The 16,993-nt window shown below is 42.6% G+C and overlaps 1 protein-coding gene across 1 annotated transcript in view; it reads left to right on the top strand.

The window, feature by feature from the left end:
- The window catches only part of STK31 (serine/threonine kinase 31), a 65,911-nt gene that overhangs the window by 23,352 nt on the left and 25,566 nt on the right, over positions 1-16,993 (top strand). The window contains exons 12-18 of the mRNA XM_015418859.1: positions 3,009-3,188; positions 7,546-7,662; positions 11,416-11,535; positions 12,744-12,875; positions 14,688-14,789; positions 15,423-15,503; positions 16,637-16,762. Coding sequence (XP_015274345.1) covers positions 3,009-3,188; positions 7,546-7,662; positions 11,416-11,535; positions 12,744-12,875; positions 14,688-14,789; positions 15,423-15,503; positions 16,637-16,762 — 858 coding nt within the window. The remainder of the gene's footprint in view (positions 1-3,008; positions 3,189-7,545; positions 7,663-11,415; positions 11,536-12,743; positions 12,876-14,687; positions 14,790-15,422; positions 15,504-16,636; positions 16,763-16,993) is intronic.

The raw sequence follows: 16,993 nt of genomic DNA, 5'->3' as shown, positions 1-16,993 counted from the left end.
TGACACTGTCTAACCATCTCATCCTTTGCCGTCCCCGTCTTCTTTGACCTTCAATCTTTCCCAGCATCAGGGTCTTCTCCAGTGAGTGCTCCCTTCTCATTTGGTGGCCAAAGTATTTGAGCTTCAGTTTCATTATCTGGCCTTCCAGGGAACAGTCAGGGTTGATTTCTTTGAGGATTGACTGATTTGTTCTTCTTGCAGTCCAAGGGACTCTCAAGAGTCTTCTCCAGCACCATAGTTCAAAAGAATCTATTCTTCGGCGCTCGGCCTTCCTTATAGTCCAACTCTCGCAGCCATACATGACTACTGGGAATACCATTGCTTTGACCATGCGGACTTTTGTTGGCAGGGTGATGTCTCTACTTTTTATCATGCTGTTTAGGTTCGCCATCGCTTTCCTCCCAAGGAGCAGGCGTCTTTTAATTTCATGGCTGCAGTCACAGTCTGCGGTGATCTGGGATCCCAGGAACGTGAAGTCTGTCACTACTTCCACGACTTCCCCTTCTATTTGCCAAGGAGTGATGGGGCCGGATGCCATGATCTTAGTTTTTTTGATGTTGAGCTTCAAGCCCACTTTTGCGCTCTCCTCTTTTACCCTGAGCAAGAGGCTCTTTAGGTCCTCTTCACTTTCTGCCATTAGAGTGGTATCGTCTGCATATCTGAGGTTGTTGATCTTTTCCCCAGCAATCTTAATTCCCGCTTGTGATTCATCCAGGCCAGCATTTCGCATGATGTACTCTGCATATATATTAAATAAGCAAGGTGACAGTATACATCCTTGTCGTACTCCTTTTCCTATGCTGAACCAATCAGTTGTTCCGTATCCGGTTCTAACTGTCGCTTCTTGGCCCTTATACAGGTTTCTCAAGAGACATGTGAGGTGGTCTGGTACTCCCATCTCTTTAAGGACCTGCCATAGTTTGTTGTGATCCACACAGTCAAAGGCTTTAGCATAGTCAATGAAGCAGAAGTAGATGTTTTTCTGGTACTCTCTTGCTTTCTCCATAATCCAGCGAATGTTGGCAATATGATCTCTCGTTCCTCTACCTCTTCGAAACCCAGCTTGTACTTCTGGCAGTTCTCTATCCATGTACTGTTGAAGCCTAGCTTGTAGGATCTTGAGCATGACCTTGCTAGCGTGTGATATGAGTGCAATTGTGCGATAGTTTGAACATTCCTTGGCATTGCCCTTCTTTGGGATTGGAATGTATACTGACCTTTTCCAATCCTGTGGCCACTGTTGCGTTTTCCAAATTTGCTGGCAAATTGAGTGCAGCACTTTAACAGCATCATCTTTTAAGACTTTGAATAGCTCAGCTGGAATACCATCACCTCCACTAGCTTTGTTGTTAGTAATGCTTTCTAAGGCCCATTTAACGTCACATTCCAGGATGTCTGGCTCGAGGTCAGTGATTATATTGTCGTGGTTGTCAGGGACATCGAGGTCTTTCTTGTATAGTTCTTCTGTGTATTCTTGCCATCTTTTCCTAATCTCTTCTGCTTCTGTTAGGTCCCTACTGTTTTTATCCTTTATCATGGACAGGGGTGAACTCAAGTGTCATGTAGAATGTAAAAATACCCCGAGATAATTACAGGGGCAAACTCGCATGTAGTGTAGAATGTAAGTTTGGGGACAGGGCTGAACCAGGATTTAAGGTCTAGTGTGGAAAGGACCCATGTGTACTGATAACGTCTTGGTTAGCATGTGCTTCCTATACTTATAGCTGGCGAACTCCTGGTAAGGTAAAGGTAAAGGTTCCCTTGCTCGAAAGCCAGTCGAATCCGACTCTAGGGTTGCGGTGCTCATCTCCATTTCAAAGCCGAAGAGCCAGCGCTGTCTGAAGAAGTTTCCGTGGTCATGTGGCCGGCATGACTAAACACCAAGGCACACTGAACGCTGTTACCTTCACACTGAAGTGGTACCTATTTATCTACTTGCAGTTTCTTGCTATCGAACTGCTAGGTTGGCAGGAGCTGGAACTAGAGACGGGAGCTCACTCCGTCATGCGGCACCCGGGTCTCAAACTGCTGAACTACCCACCTTCCACAGCCTGCAGTTCAGCGTCTTAACCACTTGAGCCACCGCAGCTCCTGGAAAGGGCTTTTGTAAGAGACTGGCAACACTGATACAGTTAATAGTGGGCTACTCCAGGTGGACCGTTTGGTTTTTAAAAAACCCTGCATTTAAAGTGTTAATTTCCTACCTTATTTATCTGGAGCACAATCAGTTTATAATGGTTATAAATGGTCATGGGAATGGGTATGAGTGGCTAGGTTTAGTGTCTTGCCAGTCAGTGCTGTGACTATCCAGTTTCATTTGCAAATCAGGAGAAGGGGTGGGTTTTTCTCGGAGCTTGACCCTGCAGAGAAAGAGCCGACCAGATATCTCCTTGCTGGTCAGTTTCTGGGGAGCTGTGTAACACAATAAGTAAAAATGGGAATGACTGTATTGATTTGAATAATAAAGCTGTTGCACAGGAGTGTGCATAAGCAAATATGCGAAGCTGTCATATTCTGAGCCAAACCGTTGGTCTGTCACATGGATTGGCAATGGTTCTTCATGGTCCTGGACAGAGTTCTGTCCCAGTCCCGTTACCTGAGATCCCACCTGAGGGGTGTTGCTTTCTTATTGCCTCTTAATTATAATAGCTAATTTGTATATCTAATAGCGACGTTTGGCCCTCATCTGCAGTTACCTAAATTTGTAGATCAGGGCCACACTGACACTAAGATTTTTCTGCAAACTTGGGGAATGTTAAAAATGTGTTGGGTTTTAAATCCCCCCCCCCCAAATTAAAAACATCTCTGCCCACGTGCTGACAATGCACTTACCATTTAAACTGGCAGTGGCCACTGCAGGAGGAGGCTCTGGGCACAGACGTGGAGGACACTGGGAGAGGCTCCGGGCCCTGTCACCGTGGTTCCTAGGCACGCTTGGTTAATTTAAGCATGTCCTTTCTTGGTTTGACCACATTTTCCTTTTCTGGTGATATTAACTTGCTCTACAGAAAATGAAGGAGTACTTGGAGGCCACATATGGTGAACCTCGTGAAGCAGAGAGTTCTGAGGGTGTGTTTGAGGAGTTCTTTGAATGGAAGCACACTAAGATGGAGGAATTAAACTGTGTCAGAAATGCCACAGATGTTTCTCTGCAAGATTTTGTAACTTGCTTCAACAGGATAATTAAGGTAAGAAAAATCTGAGGTTGTCTAAAGTGAAAACAAAGGTGTTCAAACTCTTGTTTTGGAATAGGCTTTCTGTTCTGGACAAGGATTATTTTTTCAGTACTAGTATATGTGGAAAGATGCTTTTCATCTTGGTGAACCAGAATGCTGTTCTGTCAGATGGCTGATTTAACTGTTCTTGGTTTTGACTCTTTATTATTAACATAATTTTGTCTCTGGTTAACAATATATGTTTGCGGTCTTATTTAGTTTTAAATGTACAATGGAGCCATCCTCATCCTTAAATTAAACTCTGGATAACAATATATGTTTGCGGTCTTATTTAGATATATCTCTGAAAACCTGAGCCTAATTTATTCCTGTTCCATTAGTTTGCGGGGCAAGATGCTTAGGTGTCATGTCTCTCCCTTTCCCAAAAAACGCTTGAGCACTTACTCCAGTACTTAACACACCATCCAATTTCCAGAGAAGAACTTTTGCAGAACACTTTACTACTGCTGTTTTTTTCCAGGCCAGTTGCATGGCAACCAAAGTACACTTCCTGGGCATCTAAGATTTTTTTTTAACTGTTGTGGTTGGATTGCTCCTGAACACAGTTGCAGCATGGCAGTTCTGATTATTGCTTTGTGGTTCACTGCAGAAGAACTTAACGAAATCTTCTTGCTGACTGGTGACCAAGGACATTGTCTAAGTTCTTGAATGCTTAGCGAAGGTCTTGAGATGATGGTAAGAGGTGGGTGGGTGACATTGTATACAGCTGACAATGGTCAAGCCTGCTATCCATTACTGGTGCTTCACAAGCTTTGGTAATTTTTGAAGCCTCTTTGCCTTGATTGGCCATGAAAGCTGCTTTGTGATCTGTGTTCGGACACACTCACTGGTCCTCTGTGTGCACAGAGAATCCTTTGGAATCATTTAGAACTGTAAAAACGGACCTTCTTGAGACTCTCTCTGCCCAACTTGAGGCAAGGAATGCCCCAGTGCATGCCTAGTTAGGCAGTGTGGCATATCTCCAGTCACTGCAGCAGCGTATTTATGAATGGCCGTACACATGCTTTGGGTTTTGTTTGCAAAATACTAATGGTACTTGTGTCACAAGATTTGTCTCAAGCAGCTTGGATTGTGCTTTTTAGGCTGCCCTGCTGGGCATTCTAAATGTGAATCACATTTGGGAAGCTTTCTAGGAACTGACAAGATGTAAGAACATACTATTCTTGTGATATAGCTAATACATGGGGACAGCTGATCAGAACAATCTTTCATCACCCTGAACTTAATGACGATCACATTACAGTATTTGCTGTGTGAGGCAGAATATCTCAGCTGTCCGTGTGCTCTCTCTTGTATTTGGGAGCCAAGTAAGCATCAAGTATGTATTCCTGTGCAATTGGAACATGCATTGTGATTGAAATAAGAGGCAAATGTGTCATCCTTTAGGGTCTAAATTAACTATTGTTTTTGAGGAGTCTAGAATACCTTGGGACACTGATCACTTAAGTTGTCTAGAATACCTTGGGACACTGATCACTGTGACTAGTTTATACACAATATCTGTCTAGAACTGGAGATGCAATGTCTTTCAATATCTGTTGTTTTAATGTTTATTTTTTTACCAAATTATTTTAATATTTTTGTTACCCACCTTGGGTCCTGAAGAGAGATTCAGAGAGCACATGTTGCCCTTTTGAAGGTTAGAGAAAGGCCAGAAGGAAGGAAGTACCTAAGAATAACAATTAGGTAACAAAGAGATAGCTACAGGAGGAGACAAGGAAATGCAGATTTGATCTGTACACTTGGCTATCTCTACTACTCTTTTTCAGTACTGGTATGTCAGGTGCAATGCAATGCTACGCTGTCCTTCACTTGTAACACATATGTTTATCGCATCAAGCAGTAACTGTGTTGATCAAAGGAATGCTGTGGCATGGGTTTACCTCTAGAACCTTGTAATGTTAAAATTCTGTTCCAGGTATTTAATGCTGACAGACATTCTCATGTAGAGTGAGGAATGGAGGTTCTGCTTTTGTACAGAGAAAATCGAGCATGTGCTGCACTTCATTGCTTTACACATGTGTATGGAGCTGTGGCTAGTTCACATAAATCCAAAGGAAACAATATGCCAGATCCAGGTTTGCTTACAAGGAGATTTTTAATAAAGCGTCAAATTTACAGAAAATGCAAGCTAAGCTTCCATCCGTTTGGGCACACACACACAGCAAAGCTTGCCAGAATCCGAGATCACATTCATAACTAAACCTAGGTATCTTATACCCTCATTGCTAGCTAGCTGTGAGTCAAAATTATTAAAGAAACTATCTGAAACACTAGGATGAGCCAGGCCATCTTGTACCTGGTGTCCAGTGATGAGAAGAAACAACACAGACTTTGGAGATAAGGCTGCTAACAAGCATGAGATTCACTTGAGAATGGCTTGATGTCATCCTCTCACAGAACTCGGGGCAACTAAACACCAGCATGTATCAAAGATGGCGTTACTGAGGCTATACAGCATGCTTCTTCCAGTCCAGCTCACTTCTGGTGTTCGAGCTGGGCTGGGAGGGAAATGCTTCAAATATGGGCACACTTGTGAGGATAAAGTGGGTGGGTAAGGGGAAGGTTATCACACTTGCCCGTGTCCTCTGATTTTAGTTTAATACATAATGACAATTCTGTCTCCTCTGTTTTAAATATGAAAGGTTTTACACATGAATGAAAACACGTGGCTTTCTATCACCCCACCCTATTGCATCTACTCTGACCCTGAGAGTTCCTTCAGGCAATTAATTTCTTTGTTCTGATCAGTTCTCCATGTGCTTGTAACAGAGAGCCACCTGCACAAATTTCAAATATTATGTTGGATATTGTCAGTGTTTGGAAGCTATATTGAACACACAAGGGATCTGCATTGGTGGAAGCAGGTTAGAGGCATGGAGCTTTAAAAACATTTAAGCAGTATGATCAGGCCCATAGCCACGAATCGGACCCTTGGGGTGACAACTCCTCCCGAATCTGTCCTGCCCCCCAGGGATGGTGAAGATGGGCTCCCCAGACGGCACCCTGATGGGTATGTGCACTTTGTAGATGGGGCTGGAGGGCAAGAGGGATTGGGCTCTCCACTGTGACGGGGTGGCTTCTTCCTCTTCCTCCTTCTCCCGAGCCTCTCACCTCCTTCTCCTGACTGCCAACTCTACGCACCCAGTGGGGCTCTGCAGGGTCAGAGACATGCCGTGGTCTGGGCTGAGTTCCAGAGGCTGAGGTGGCACAAGTCCAGGAGGGAGCCCATGGCTGGCACCTGCCTACTATGCAGCACCACGAAGAGGTGCCGCCCCTGGCAGCAGCCGCTCCCTCTCCTTCCTGGGCTGCAGCCTCGCCAGGTCTTTCTGCTTCTGCAGCCTCCTGAGGGGGCTGGGCTGTGGCCAGATCAGGCATGGCCTCTACATCTCTTTTGCCCCAGCAAATCAATGCATCCAGACAAGATCCGAGCATATGCACAGGTGGTAAAAGATGTTATTGTACTGTATCTTCCAATTCTGATCCAGCTTTCTATTGAGGACATTTTAGCTCTGATTAATTGAATATATCGTTACTCTTTAGCAGAATTAGAAGATGCAGTACAGTAACATCTTTTACCACCTGTGCATATGCACTGGACACATGACTTATTCCTAGGAAGCCTCATAAACGTTCCTGTCTTGTGTCTATTAATCTCACTTTGGAATATTCCTTTTTTGGTCCAGTATTGACATATTTTTTGCCAGTTTTTTGTAATGTGCCTATTTGTACCTAAAATTGGTTGACCTCTGAAGAAGGCCTGATTGGGCAGAAATTGGATCACAATAATTGGTCCTTGTGTGTACATCATTTGTACTTTGTAACGAGGCTTTCATTGGGCCCTTATATGTTTTATAAACTTTTTTCAAAATAATTACATGTATTTTTACTTATAACAAGTATATCTGAGATTTTAACTATTGGCTCTATAAGGTTTCTTTCTTACCTTTTCGGTTCTTGATTCATGTTTATCGGGTTAAGTTCCCCCCCCCCGGTGTCTCTCTGTTTCAGGTAAAGACAGTGGGATGGGGGTGGGGTGGAGGCTGAAGGCCCTTCTTCATGCACACCACAGTCCTGAACCAAAACAGGTACCATGCACATAAGAACTGAGGAAAACCCATAACTTATGTCTGACAGTTACACACTTCAGGGACCCTGACCAACCTGTATATTCTGTAATGTGTGAAATGCCTGGGGTCCTTTTCCCATTCAGTGTTAGTCTTAATCAGTCCTGCTAACAGGGATCTTTTAGTTACCTAATGAAATATAGATACACTTTTTCTTTTCTTTTGTCTCTTTGCCCTTAAAGTACTTTGACATAACATCAGAAACATTTTTGAAATCTGAAGATGCAGTTGGCAACATTGATGATATTCTCAAGAAGACTGAGTTGGGTATTTCCCAAGAACTGGACCTTTCCTTGGTTGTAAGTGTCTTTTTCTTTAAGATGTGGGGAGTGGTCTCAGAAATACAGGTTGTTTCTCTTGTAGAGATTACCAACTAATGGGCTGAATCGAGGTTCTGAGGATGGTCTCAGAATGGGGAGATTTAAGTAGAAGGTCCTGCTGCTCTAGTGTGGTCCAAAGAACTCATATTGGTATGATGTATCTGTGCTCTGTATTCTGTTTGATTTCATCTTTGAGGTTTTATTCCGTGGTTGTTACTGTTCTGTATTTTTTATATTGCTCTTAGATGCCTGATGTCCTTATGTTGCTGTATTTTTAGTGACGTTTTTCCTGTGTGCGCTTATCTTTTCTTCTTTGCAGTATTTAGTATCACTCCTCTCTGTTTAGTAAACTTGGTATGTCATAGATGCACTGAGTGACAAAATGGATTCGGGGAAAGATTTGGATTGGATTCCAGCATGAGGAGGAGGGAAGGTGTCTCCTGCAAAGCTATGCTGGGAAGTCTTAATCTTTTAAAAGACTCCTAGCTCCCCCCATACCTCACTAGGGTCCTTTCCACACTTAGATCTCATCCATCCCTAGTTTTATCAGAGTTCAGTTCGCGACACAGTACCTTGCATTTATCCCTGGTTATAACAGCATCCGTTTATCCCGGGACAGGTGTGGGGCGAAACCGGGGTTACCTCAATGTAATGTGGAAACAAAAAATACCCTGCTCTGATTTTAGTTTAATACATAATTACAATTCTGTCTCCTCTGTTTTAAATATGAAAGGTTTTACACATGAATGAAAACACGTGGCTTTCTATCACCCCACCCTATTGCATCTACTCTGACCCTGAGAGTTCCTTCAGGCAATTAATTTATTTGTTCTGATCAGTTCTCCATGTGCTTGTAACAGAGAGCCACCTGCACAAATTTCAAATATTATGTTGGATATTGTCAGTGTTTGGAAGCTATATTGAACACACAAGGGATCTGCATTGGTGGAAGCAGGTTAGAGGCATGGAGCTTTAAAAACATTTAAGCAGTATGATCAGGCCCATAGCCACGAATCGGACCCTTGGGGTGACAACTCCTCCCGAATCTGTCCTGCCCCCCAGGGATGGTGAAGATGGGCTCCCCAGACGGCACCCTAATGGGTATGTGCACTTTGTAGAGAGGGGTGGAGGGCAAGAGGGATTGTGCTCTCCACTGTGACGGGGTGGCTTCTTCCTCTTCCTCCTTCTCCCGAGCCTCTCACCTCCTTCTCCTGACTGCCAACTCTACGCACCCAGTGGGGCTCTGCAGGGTCAGAGACATGCCGTGGTCTGGGCTGAGTTCCAGAGGCTGAGGTGGCACAAGTCCAGGAGGGAGCCCATGGCTGGCACCTGCCTACTATGCAGCACCACGAAGAGGTGCCGCCCCTGGCAGCAGCCGCTCCCTCTCCCTCCTGGGCTGCAGCCTTGCCAGGTCTTTCTGCTTCTGCAGCCTCCTGAGGGGGCTGGGCTGTGGCCAGATCAGGCATGGCCTCTACATCTCTTTTGCCCCAGCAAATCAATGCATCCAGACAAGATCCGAGCATATGCACAGGTGGTAAAAGATGTTATTGTACTGTATCTTCCAATTCTGATCCAGCTTTCTATTGAGGACATTTTAGCTCTGATTAATTGAATATATCGTTACTCTTTAGCAGAATTAGAAGATGCAGTACAGTAACATCTTTTACCACCTGTGCATATGCACTGGACACATGACTTATTCCTAGGAAGCCTCATAAACGTTCCTGTCTTGTGTCTATTAATCTCACTTTGGAATATTCCTTTTTTGGTCCAGTATTGACATATTTTTTGCCAGTTTTTTGTAATGTGCCTATTTGTACCTAAAATTGGTTGACCTCTGAAGAAGGCCTGATTGGGCAGAAATTGGATCACAATAATTGGTCCTTGTGTGTACATCATTTGTACTTTGTAACGAGGCTTTCATTGGGCCCTTATATGTTTTATAAACTTTTTTCAAAATAATTACATGTATTTTTACTTATAACAAGTATATCTGAGATTTTATTGGCTCTATAAGGTTTCTTTCTTACCTTTTCGGTTCTTGATTCAATTTTATTGGGTTAAGTTCCCCCCCCCCCGGTGTCTCTCTGTTTCAGGTAAAGACAGTGGGATGGGGGGGGGGTGGAGGCTGAAGGCCCTTCTTCATGCACACCACAGTCCTGAACCAAAACAGGTACCATGCACATAAGAACTGAGGAAAACCCATAACTTATGTCTGACAGTTACACACTTCAGGGACCCTGACCAACCTGTATATTCTGTAATGTGTGAAATGCCTGGGGTCCTTTTCCCATTCAGTGTTAGTCTTAATCAGTCCTGCTAACAGGGATCTTTTAGTTACCTAATGAAATATAGATACACTTTTTCTTTTCTTTTGTCTCTTTGCCCTTAAAGTACTTTGACATAACATCAGAAACATTTTTGAAATCTGAAGATGCAGTTGGCAACATTGATGATATTCTCAAGAAGACTGAGTTGGGTATTTCCCAAGAACTGGACCTTTCCTTGGTTGTAAGTGTCTTTTTCTTTAAGATGTGGGGAGTGGTCTCAGAAATACAGGTTGTTTCTCTTGTAGAGATTACCAACTAATGGGCTGAATCGAGGTTCTGAGGATGGTCTCAGAATGGGGAGATTTAAGTAGAAGGTCCTGCTGCTCTAGTGTGGTCCAAAGAACTCATATTGGTATGATGCATCTGTGCTCTGTATTCTGTTTGATTTCATCTTTGAGGTTTTATTCCATGGTTGTTACTGTTCTGTATTTTTTATATTGCTCTTAGATGCCTGATGTCCTTATGTTGCTGTATTTTTAGTGAAGCTTTTCCTGAGTGTGCTTATCTTTTCTTCTTTGCAGTATTTAGTATCACTCCTCTCTGTTTAGTAAACTTGGTATGTCATGAATGCACTGAGTGACAAAATGGATTCGGGGAAAGATTTGGATTGGATTCCAGCATGAGGAGGAGGGAAGGTGTCTCCTGCAAAGCTATGCTGGGAAGTCTTAATCTTTTAAAAGACTCCTAGCTCCCCCCATACCTCACTAGGGTCCTTTCCACACTTAGATCTCATCCATCCCTAGTTTTATCAGAGTTCAGTTCGCGACACAGTACCTTGCATTTATCCCTGGTTATAACAGCATCCGTTTATCCCGGGACAGGTGTGGGGCGAAACCGGGGTTACCTCAATGTAATGTGGAAACAAAAAATACCCTGAGATAATTACAGGGGTGAACTTGCGTTTAGTATAGAATGTAAGTTCAGGGACAGGGTTGAACCAGGATTTAAGGTCTAGTGCAGAAGGGACCTAGGAGAGGTAAGAGCTGCACATGTATGCTGCTCTCAGGCGTCTTCCAGATGCTGGCAGCAGAAAGTGGCAAGCAGAAGTTAGTAGGTTATCTTCAGTCTGGGACCTGAAGCTGGGAGCAAAGATCACTTTGAATAACAACATGCACCCTCCAAGTCCAATTTATGCTTCAAAGTGTCTTTTAATGAGTGAGGAAGATTTTCCCTTTGTAATACAAAAGATTGTTGTGTAAATGTGAGGAGCTGATGTCTGAGAGAACTGCCCCTCTGGCTGGGTGTTCTTTGGGCCTAATTTACCACAGAACCTTGTCCACAATGGCTTTAGACTTGAGGGATGAACACATCGTGCTGAAACGTCTTATCTAGGGGTTAACCTGAATAATCTGTATGCAGCTGTAGATATGTTATCTGTCTCTCTGTGTGAAATTCCATTTAGGAACTAGATGAAGCAGATAAAAATATAATCATGACTGTGTACAGTGAGGTAATGCGGAAGTTCCACCAAGAGCAACATCTCCTGACTACTGTGTATCACAAATATCTGGACAGTGTTGAGGTCAGTTTGTCATATACTCAGAGTTAAAGCAATCTGTTTTCACCCACAGTAAGTTTCAACCTTTTAAACACTTGCATTTAATTTCTGTTGTCTGTTGAAGGCTGTTGAACAGCACACATAGGAGGGAAAAACACTGGGTTCCAGTTATTAGTAATACAGTTTGCAAACGGAACCCAGTAAGCTAAGTATAATGTTACGGCGTCATGAAAACTCTTCTTTTTTGAAAGATTTTAATGCAGTTTGTTTCCCTTTATATAACTAGGAATTGGTCTCCAGATAAAGGTTTAGTTAGACACTGGCAGAGCCATAAACAGATCTTCCCAGTGTGTGTTAGATAAATTGTGGTACTCTCCCTCCAGGCTCAGGTTCATAGTTCAGGGGTGCTGCTGGCCCTGGCCCTCCTGTTGAATAAACAGTCAGCAGTGGTGGCCAGGAGTGCCCTTTACTAGCTTTGTGTGGTGAGCCAGCTGCAACCCTTCCTGGACAGGAATGATCTTGCCTCTGTGGTGCATGTCCTGGTAGCCACTATACTAGATTACTGCAATGCGTGCTTTACACGGGACTGCCCTTGAAGACTCTTCAGAAGTGACAGATGGTACAGAATGCTGCTTGCTGGAGTGGGTTGCAGGGACCATATCACTAAGCCAGAGTGTTAACTGGAGTGGGTTGCAGGGACCATATCACTCCATTCTTCTGGCATCTACACTGGCTCCCAGTTTGCTTCTGGGCTTAATTCACGGTCTGGTATTGGCTTTTGAAGCCTTATATAGCTTGGGTTCAGCATCTTTGGGCCTCTGCTTCGGGTGCCCCCACCATCTGAGATTAGACAGGTGGCATCCTGAGAAAGGGCATTCTGGGTTGTGGTGCCAGAACTTTCAAACTCCTCCTCCCCAGGGAGATTCATCTGTCTCCCTCTCTTGCTGCCTTCCAGCACATGAAGATTTTTTTTGTTTCATTTGGGCATACTCCCAATAAACTGCTATTGGCCCTCCACCCGGATTTTGATGTTGCGTTTTTGCATCTATGTTTTTATTGAATTATTTTATAAGTTATTTTAAATGTGATTTCAGTATTAAAAAAATGTTTTCATGTTTGCCAGCTTGGGGACCCTATCTGGATGCCAAGGTGGCATAACAATGTTTTAAATTAAATTTATACTGGAGTATATGTGTAAATCTATTTTTTTAAATAATTATCTATTACTTCAGTTCCAAAAGCAGATTGCGGAGTGGCTGGATAAAAGTCCCAACACTGATGGTTTGTTACTGGTTAAGAAGAGACTGAAAAGCCTGAAGGCCCAACTGAGGTGGAAGCTGGTTGAAAAGAGCAACTTGGAAGAAGTATGGAAATTGTTCCCTTTTGTGTGTTAAGACTTTTCTCTCTTAGCCCTCTATGGGTATTTCTACACATGAATGGGGACGGGACAAGAGCTTCTGGGGCCACTGCATGCCCGGTCCAGATAAGTGTCTCATGGGAATTTTTAAGGAACTACAAATGCTTTTAAGGTTCATAGTTCAGGGGTGCTGCTGGCCCTGGCCCTCCTGTTGAATAAACAGTCAGCAGTGGTGGCCAGGAGTGCCCTTTACTAGCTTTGTGTGGTGAGCCAGCTGCAACCCTTCCTGGACAGGAATGATCTTGCCTCTGTGGTGCATGTCCTGGTAGCCACTATACTAGATTACTGCAATGCGTGCTTTACACGGGACTGCCCTTGAAGACTCTTCAGAAGTGACAGATGGTACAGAATGCTGCTTGCTGGAGTGGGTTGCAGGGACCATATCACTCCATTCTTCTGGCATCTACACTGGCTCCCAGTTTGCTTCTGGGCTTAATTCACGGTCTGGTATTGGCTTTTGAAGCCTTATATAGCTTGGGTTCAGCATACCTTAAGGACCACCTTCTCTCATACAACTTACCCATCCACTCCAGTCATCTTTGGGCCTCTGCTTCGGGTGCCCCCACCATCTGAGATTAGACAGGTGGCATCCTGAGAAAGGGCATTCTGGGTTGTGGTGCCAGAACTTTCAAACTCCTCCTCCCCAGGGAGATTCATCTGTCTCCCTCTCTTGCTGCCTTCCAGCACATGAAGATTTTTTTTGTTTCATTTGGGCATACTCCCAATAAACTGCTATTGGCCCTCCACCCGGATTTTGATGTTGCGTTTTTGCATCTATGTTTTTATTGAATTATTTTATAAGTTATTTTAAATGTGATTTCAGTATTAAAATGTTTTCATGTTTGCCAGCTTGGGGACCCTATCTGGATTCCAAGGTGGCATAACAATGTTTTAAATTAAATTTATACTGGAGTATATGTGTAAATCTATTTTTTTAAATAATTATCTATTACTTCAGTTCCAAAAGCAGATTGCGGAGTGGCTGGATAAAAGTCCCAACACTGATGGTTTGTTACTGGTTAAGAAGAGACTGAAAAGCCTGAAGGCCCAACTGAGGTGGAAGCTGGTTGAAAAGAGCAACTTGGAAGAAGTATGGAAATTGTTCCCTTTTGTGTGTTAAGACTTTTCTCTCTTAGCCCTCTATGGGTATTTCTACACATGAATGGGGACGGGACAAGAGCTTCTGGGGCCACTGCATGCCCGGTCCAGATAAGTGTCTCATGGGAATTTTTAAGGAACTACAAATGCTTTTAAATCCAGAGAGCTGGGTGAATAATCTGTTTGATGGAGCAGTCCTATACTGAGTTGCTCCAGACTCAGTTGGACTGGTATAATTTGTTATCAAGAGGCTCTGCAAGTAGATTCAGGCAGACTGTGCTTGATTAAAGGTTATTTTCTGTGGTGGCACCTCGCACTACCAGTGTTTTTCCCTTTGAGGCTCACATGACACCTACTTTATATTTTTTTGAGGCACCGTGCTGAAACAGATCTTTTTACCTGAACTTCTAATTAGGAAGTTTATTTTAGCAGCTTTTAAAACTGTTTGCTTCTGTTTTATAGATAACTTTTATGCTGTTTATGTCCAATGGCTTATTTTTATATTGTTACATTGTAAGCCTCCTCAAGCAGGACTCCAAAGAGGCAGCACAGAAATATCCTAAATTTAAAAGGTGGCATTTTTGTTCCTAGTGTTACATATTGCCTATGATGATGCAATAATATACTCTGTGGAAGTGGTAATTTTATATTTTGCTTTCAGTGTGATGATTACAGTGAGTCTGGAATGGCAAAAATAAAAGAAGAAATTGCTGGGCTGCGTAATAGCGTCTTTCAGGATATATATCAAGAACAAGAAGAATATGTAAGTATTCAGTTACGTGAACACCTTTTGAATTGAAGCTGTTGTGCTGATTGAACTTTGACATGGTGTAATGTGCTGCATGTATAATTCTGAGTAAACTCAAAGGGTATATAATATTATAAAAAGATAGGGTTCTCAGGGCTAGTACTTTGCAAAACTTTCCTGACTACAGAGAAATGGTTATAATTTTTTTGAGCTATTGAGTTCTTTTGAGAATGAACTGGGTATGTCTAAAGCTGAAGTAAAAAATCTTGATCACATCTCAGTTGTTGAATGCATTTGCTTGGAAGAAACTTGGTTTTTCATGGAACATCTGTGTTAGGATAAAACAGCATGTCTAACTTCGTATAGGCTGCTAGCATAAGAACAAAGACACAAATGAAACTTCCTTGTGTGTTGGTGGAGAAGACATGGATCCTCCCTTATTTAGAAGGCTATTTTTCAATAGTGAATGGAATAAATCTAGTTGGACAGAGTTATGGAGAGACTAAACTTTCACGATCAATTCTGTGTCACTTTGCCACATGTGATCATTAAATTATCATCATGCAATTATAAAGAACAAACATTGGTTAATGCTGTTTTCAGTGTATTGCTCTTTGTGTTCATGCTGGGATGTATACTCTAATTTAGGAGAAGCTTAATCGCCTGGTACAGAAATGGTTCCCTGAGCTGCCACTCCTTCATCCAGAAGCAGGAATTTTGGAGTATATGGTAAGTTGCTTTCTGCAGAGAAAGAAGCAAGGCAACTTCTGGCTGTTTCAGATTATTTAGGGAGTATAAAATCAAGTAAGAGCTACATATTGTAATCCTGCCCCTCCCAGTTTGGGGCAGGAGGGGAGGGGCTGGAGTTGCCTTGATGTTCCTCGTTGCTCTGCCACTCCATCCTGACTGACCAGATTGCCAGGTGGCAAAGTTGCTTGCTGTTGCATCTCAGATGTGTGTTCTTGCATCATAAACCTCTTGCTTGTCTGAGGTTCTACTGTTCTTCTCCAAAAATGTCTTATGTAACAACTTTTGTCATTCCTAAAAATTGAGCAGTGGTTCTGTTGCTGGCCATCTGTTTCGCTTTTGGTTTTGCTGTAGAAGGAGAAGATCAGTAAACAAAAATGGATGCCATAGACAACGGTTTTGCAATGAAATGGCAAGTGTTTAGCCAGTAAAAAGCTTTAAAGGTTGAGTAGGGGTGGGGTGCAGCATTTTCTGGAAGAAGGGTGCCAGAGACTTTGTCAATGTGATTTGGGAGAAGTTGAAACTATTGAACATTTGCTTCTCAGGTGCCCATGGTACAAGTTTGTTCGAGCCAAATATATCTTACCTTTGGTAAAGGAAATGCCTGATCTGATGGACTCTGACTATATCAATTACTTAAAATTTGGCTCTCAAAATAAATTTCAATCGTTGTACTGTTGATATTTGGCTCTCTTGACTAATGATATGTGGCTCTCTTGCCCACCACTGTTTTAGACCATGGTTTTTATATTAGTATATTTGTATTTTAACAATTGTTTATATTGGTTTTGTATGGTGTTACTGATTCGCTGGCTTGGTGCCGTAACAAATAAAGAAAATGGATTGTGGAAGCCCATATCATACTGTGAGGGGTTCATATTTTGATGATTCTTTGGCATGCTGTCATTTTAGCTAACAAATCAGTAAACTTTAAAATTAGATGACAGAGATTGCAAAGGGGAAATGTTTTGTTTTAAAACAGGTATAGTTCTTTTTGGCATAAAATGTCAGTCATTTAATGATGATGTAATTAGTTCCTTGGTGTGTTGTTTACATGTCTGCAGTATCAGCATTTGTGTAATACAGCTGTGAATAATCTATTTTGTGTTCTCCAGAACTCAGGAGGACTTCTCACAGTGACTTTGGAGCGTGATCTTTTAGATGCTGAACCAATGAAGGAACTAAGCACAAAACACTCTGTAGTTTGCTCAGAGTTTCAAGGGCAGAAAGTCCTCCTAAAGGTACAATTCCTAATTTTTAAAAAACAATTGTTAAAGGAAAACAACTCACTGAATTAATTCATCTCTCTATATAATAATTCTGTTTTGGTCATGGACTCTCCTGAACATTCCACATGTCCCAAATCAGTTGGATCCCTGATCTGTCACTCAGAAGCCGTCCCTATCCACTGGCTGCGTTGCCTGAGTCTCGCCTCCAATATTCTAAACAGTTTGCTGTTCCTCTCCCCCCAA

This window comes from Gekko japonicus, unplaced genomic scaffold (genome assembly GCF_001447785.1).
Source record: "Gekko japonicus isolate JY-2015 unplaced genomic scaffold, Gekko_japonicus_V1.1 scaffold1729, whole genome shotgun sequence".
Taxonomy (NCBI): domain Eukaryota; kingdom Metazoa; phylum Chordata; class Lepidosauria; order Squamata; family Gekkonidae; genus Gekko; species Gekko japonicus.
The sequence above is the reverse complement of the archived record's forward strand: the minus strand, read 5'-3'. Positions and strand labels throughout refer to the sequence as shown.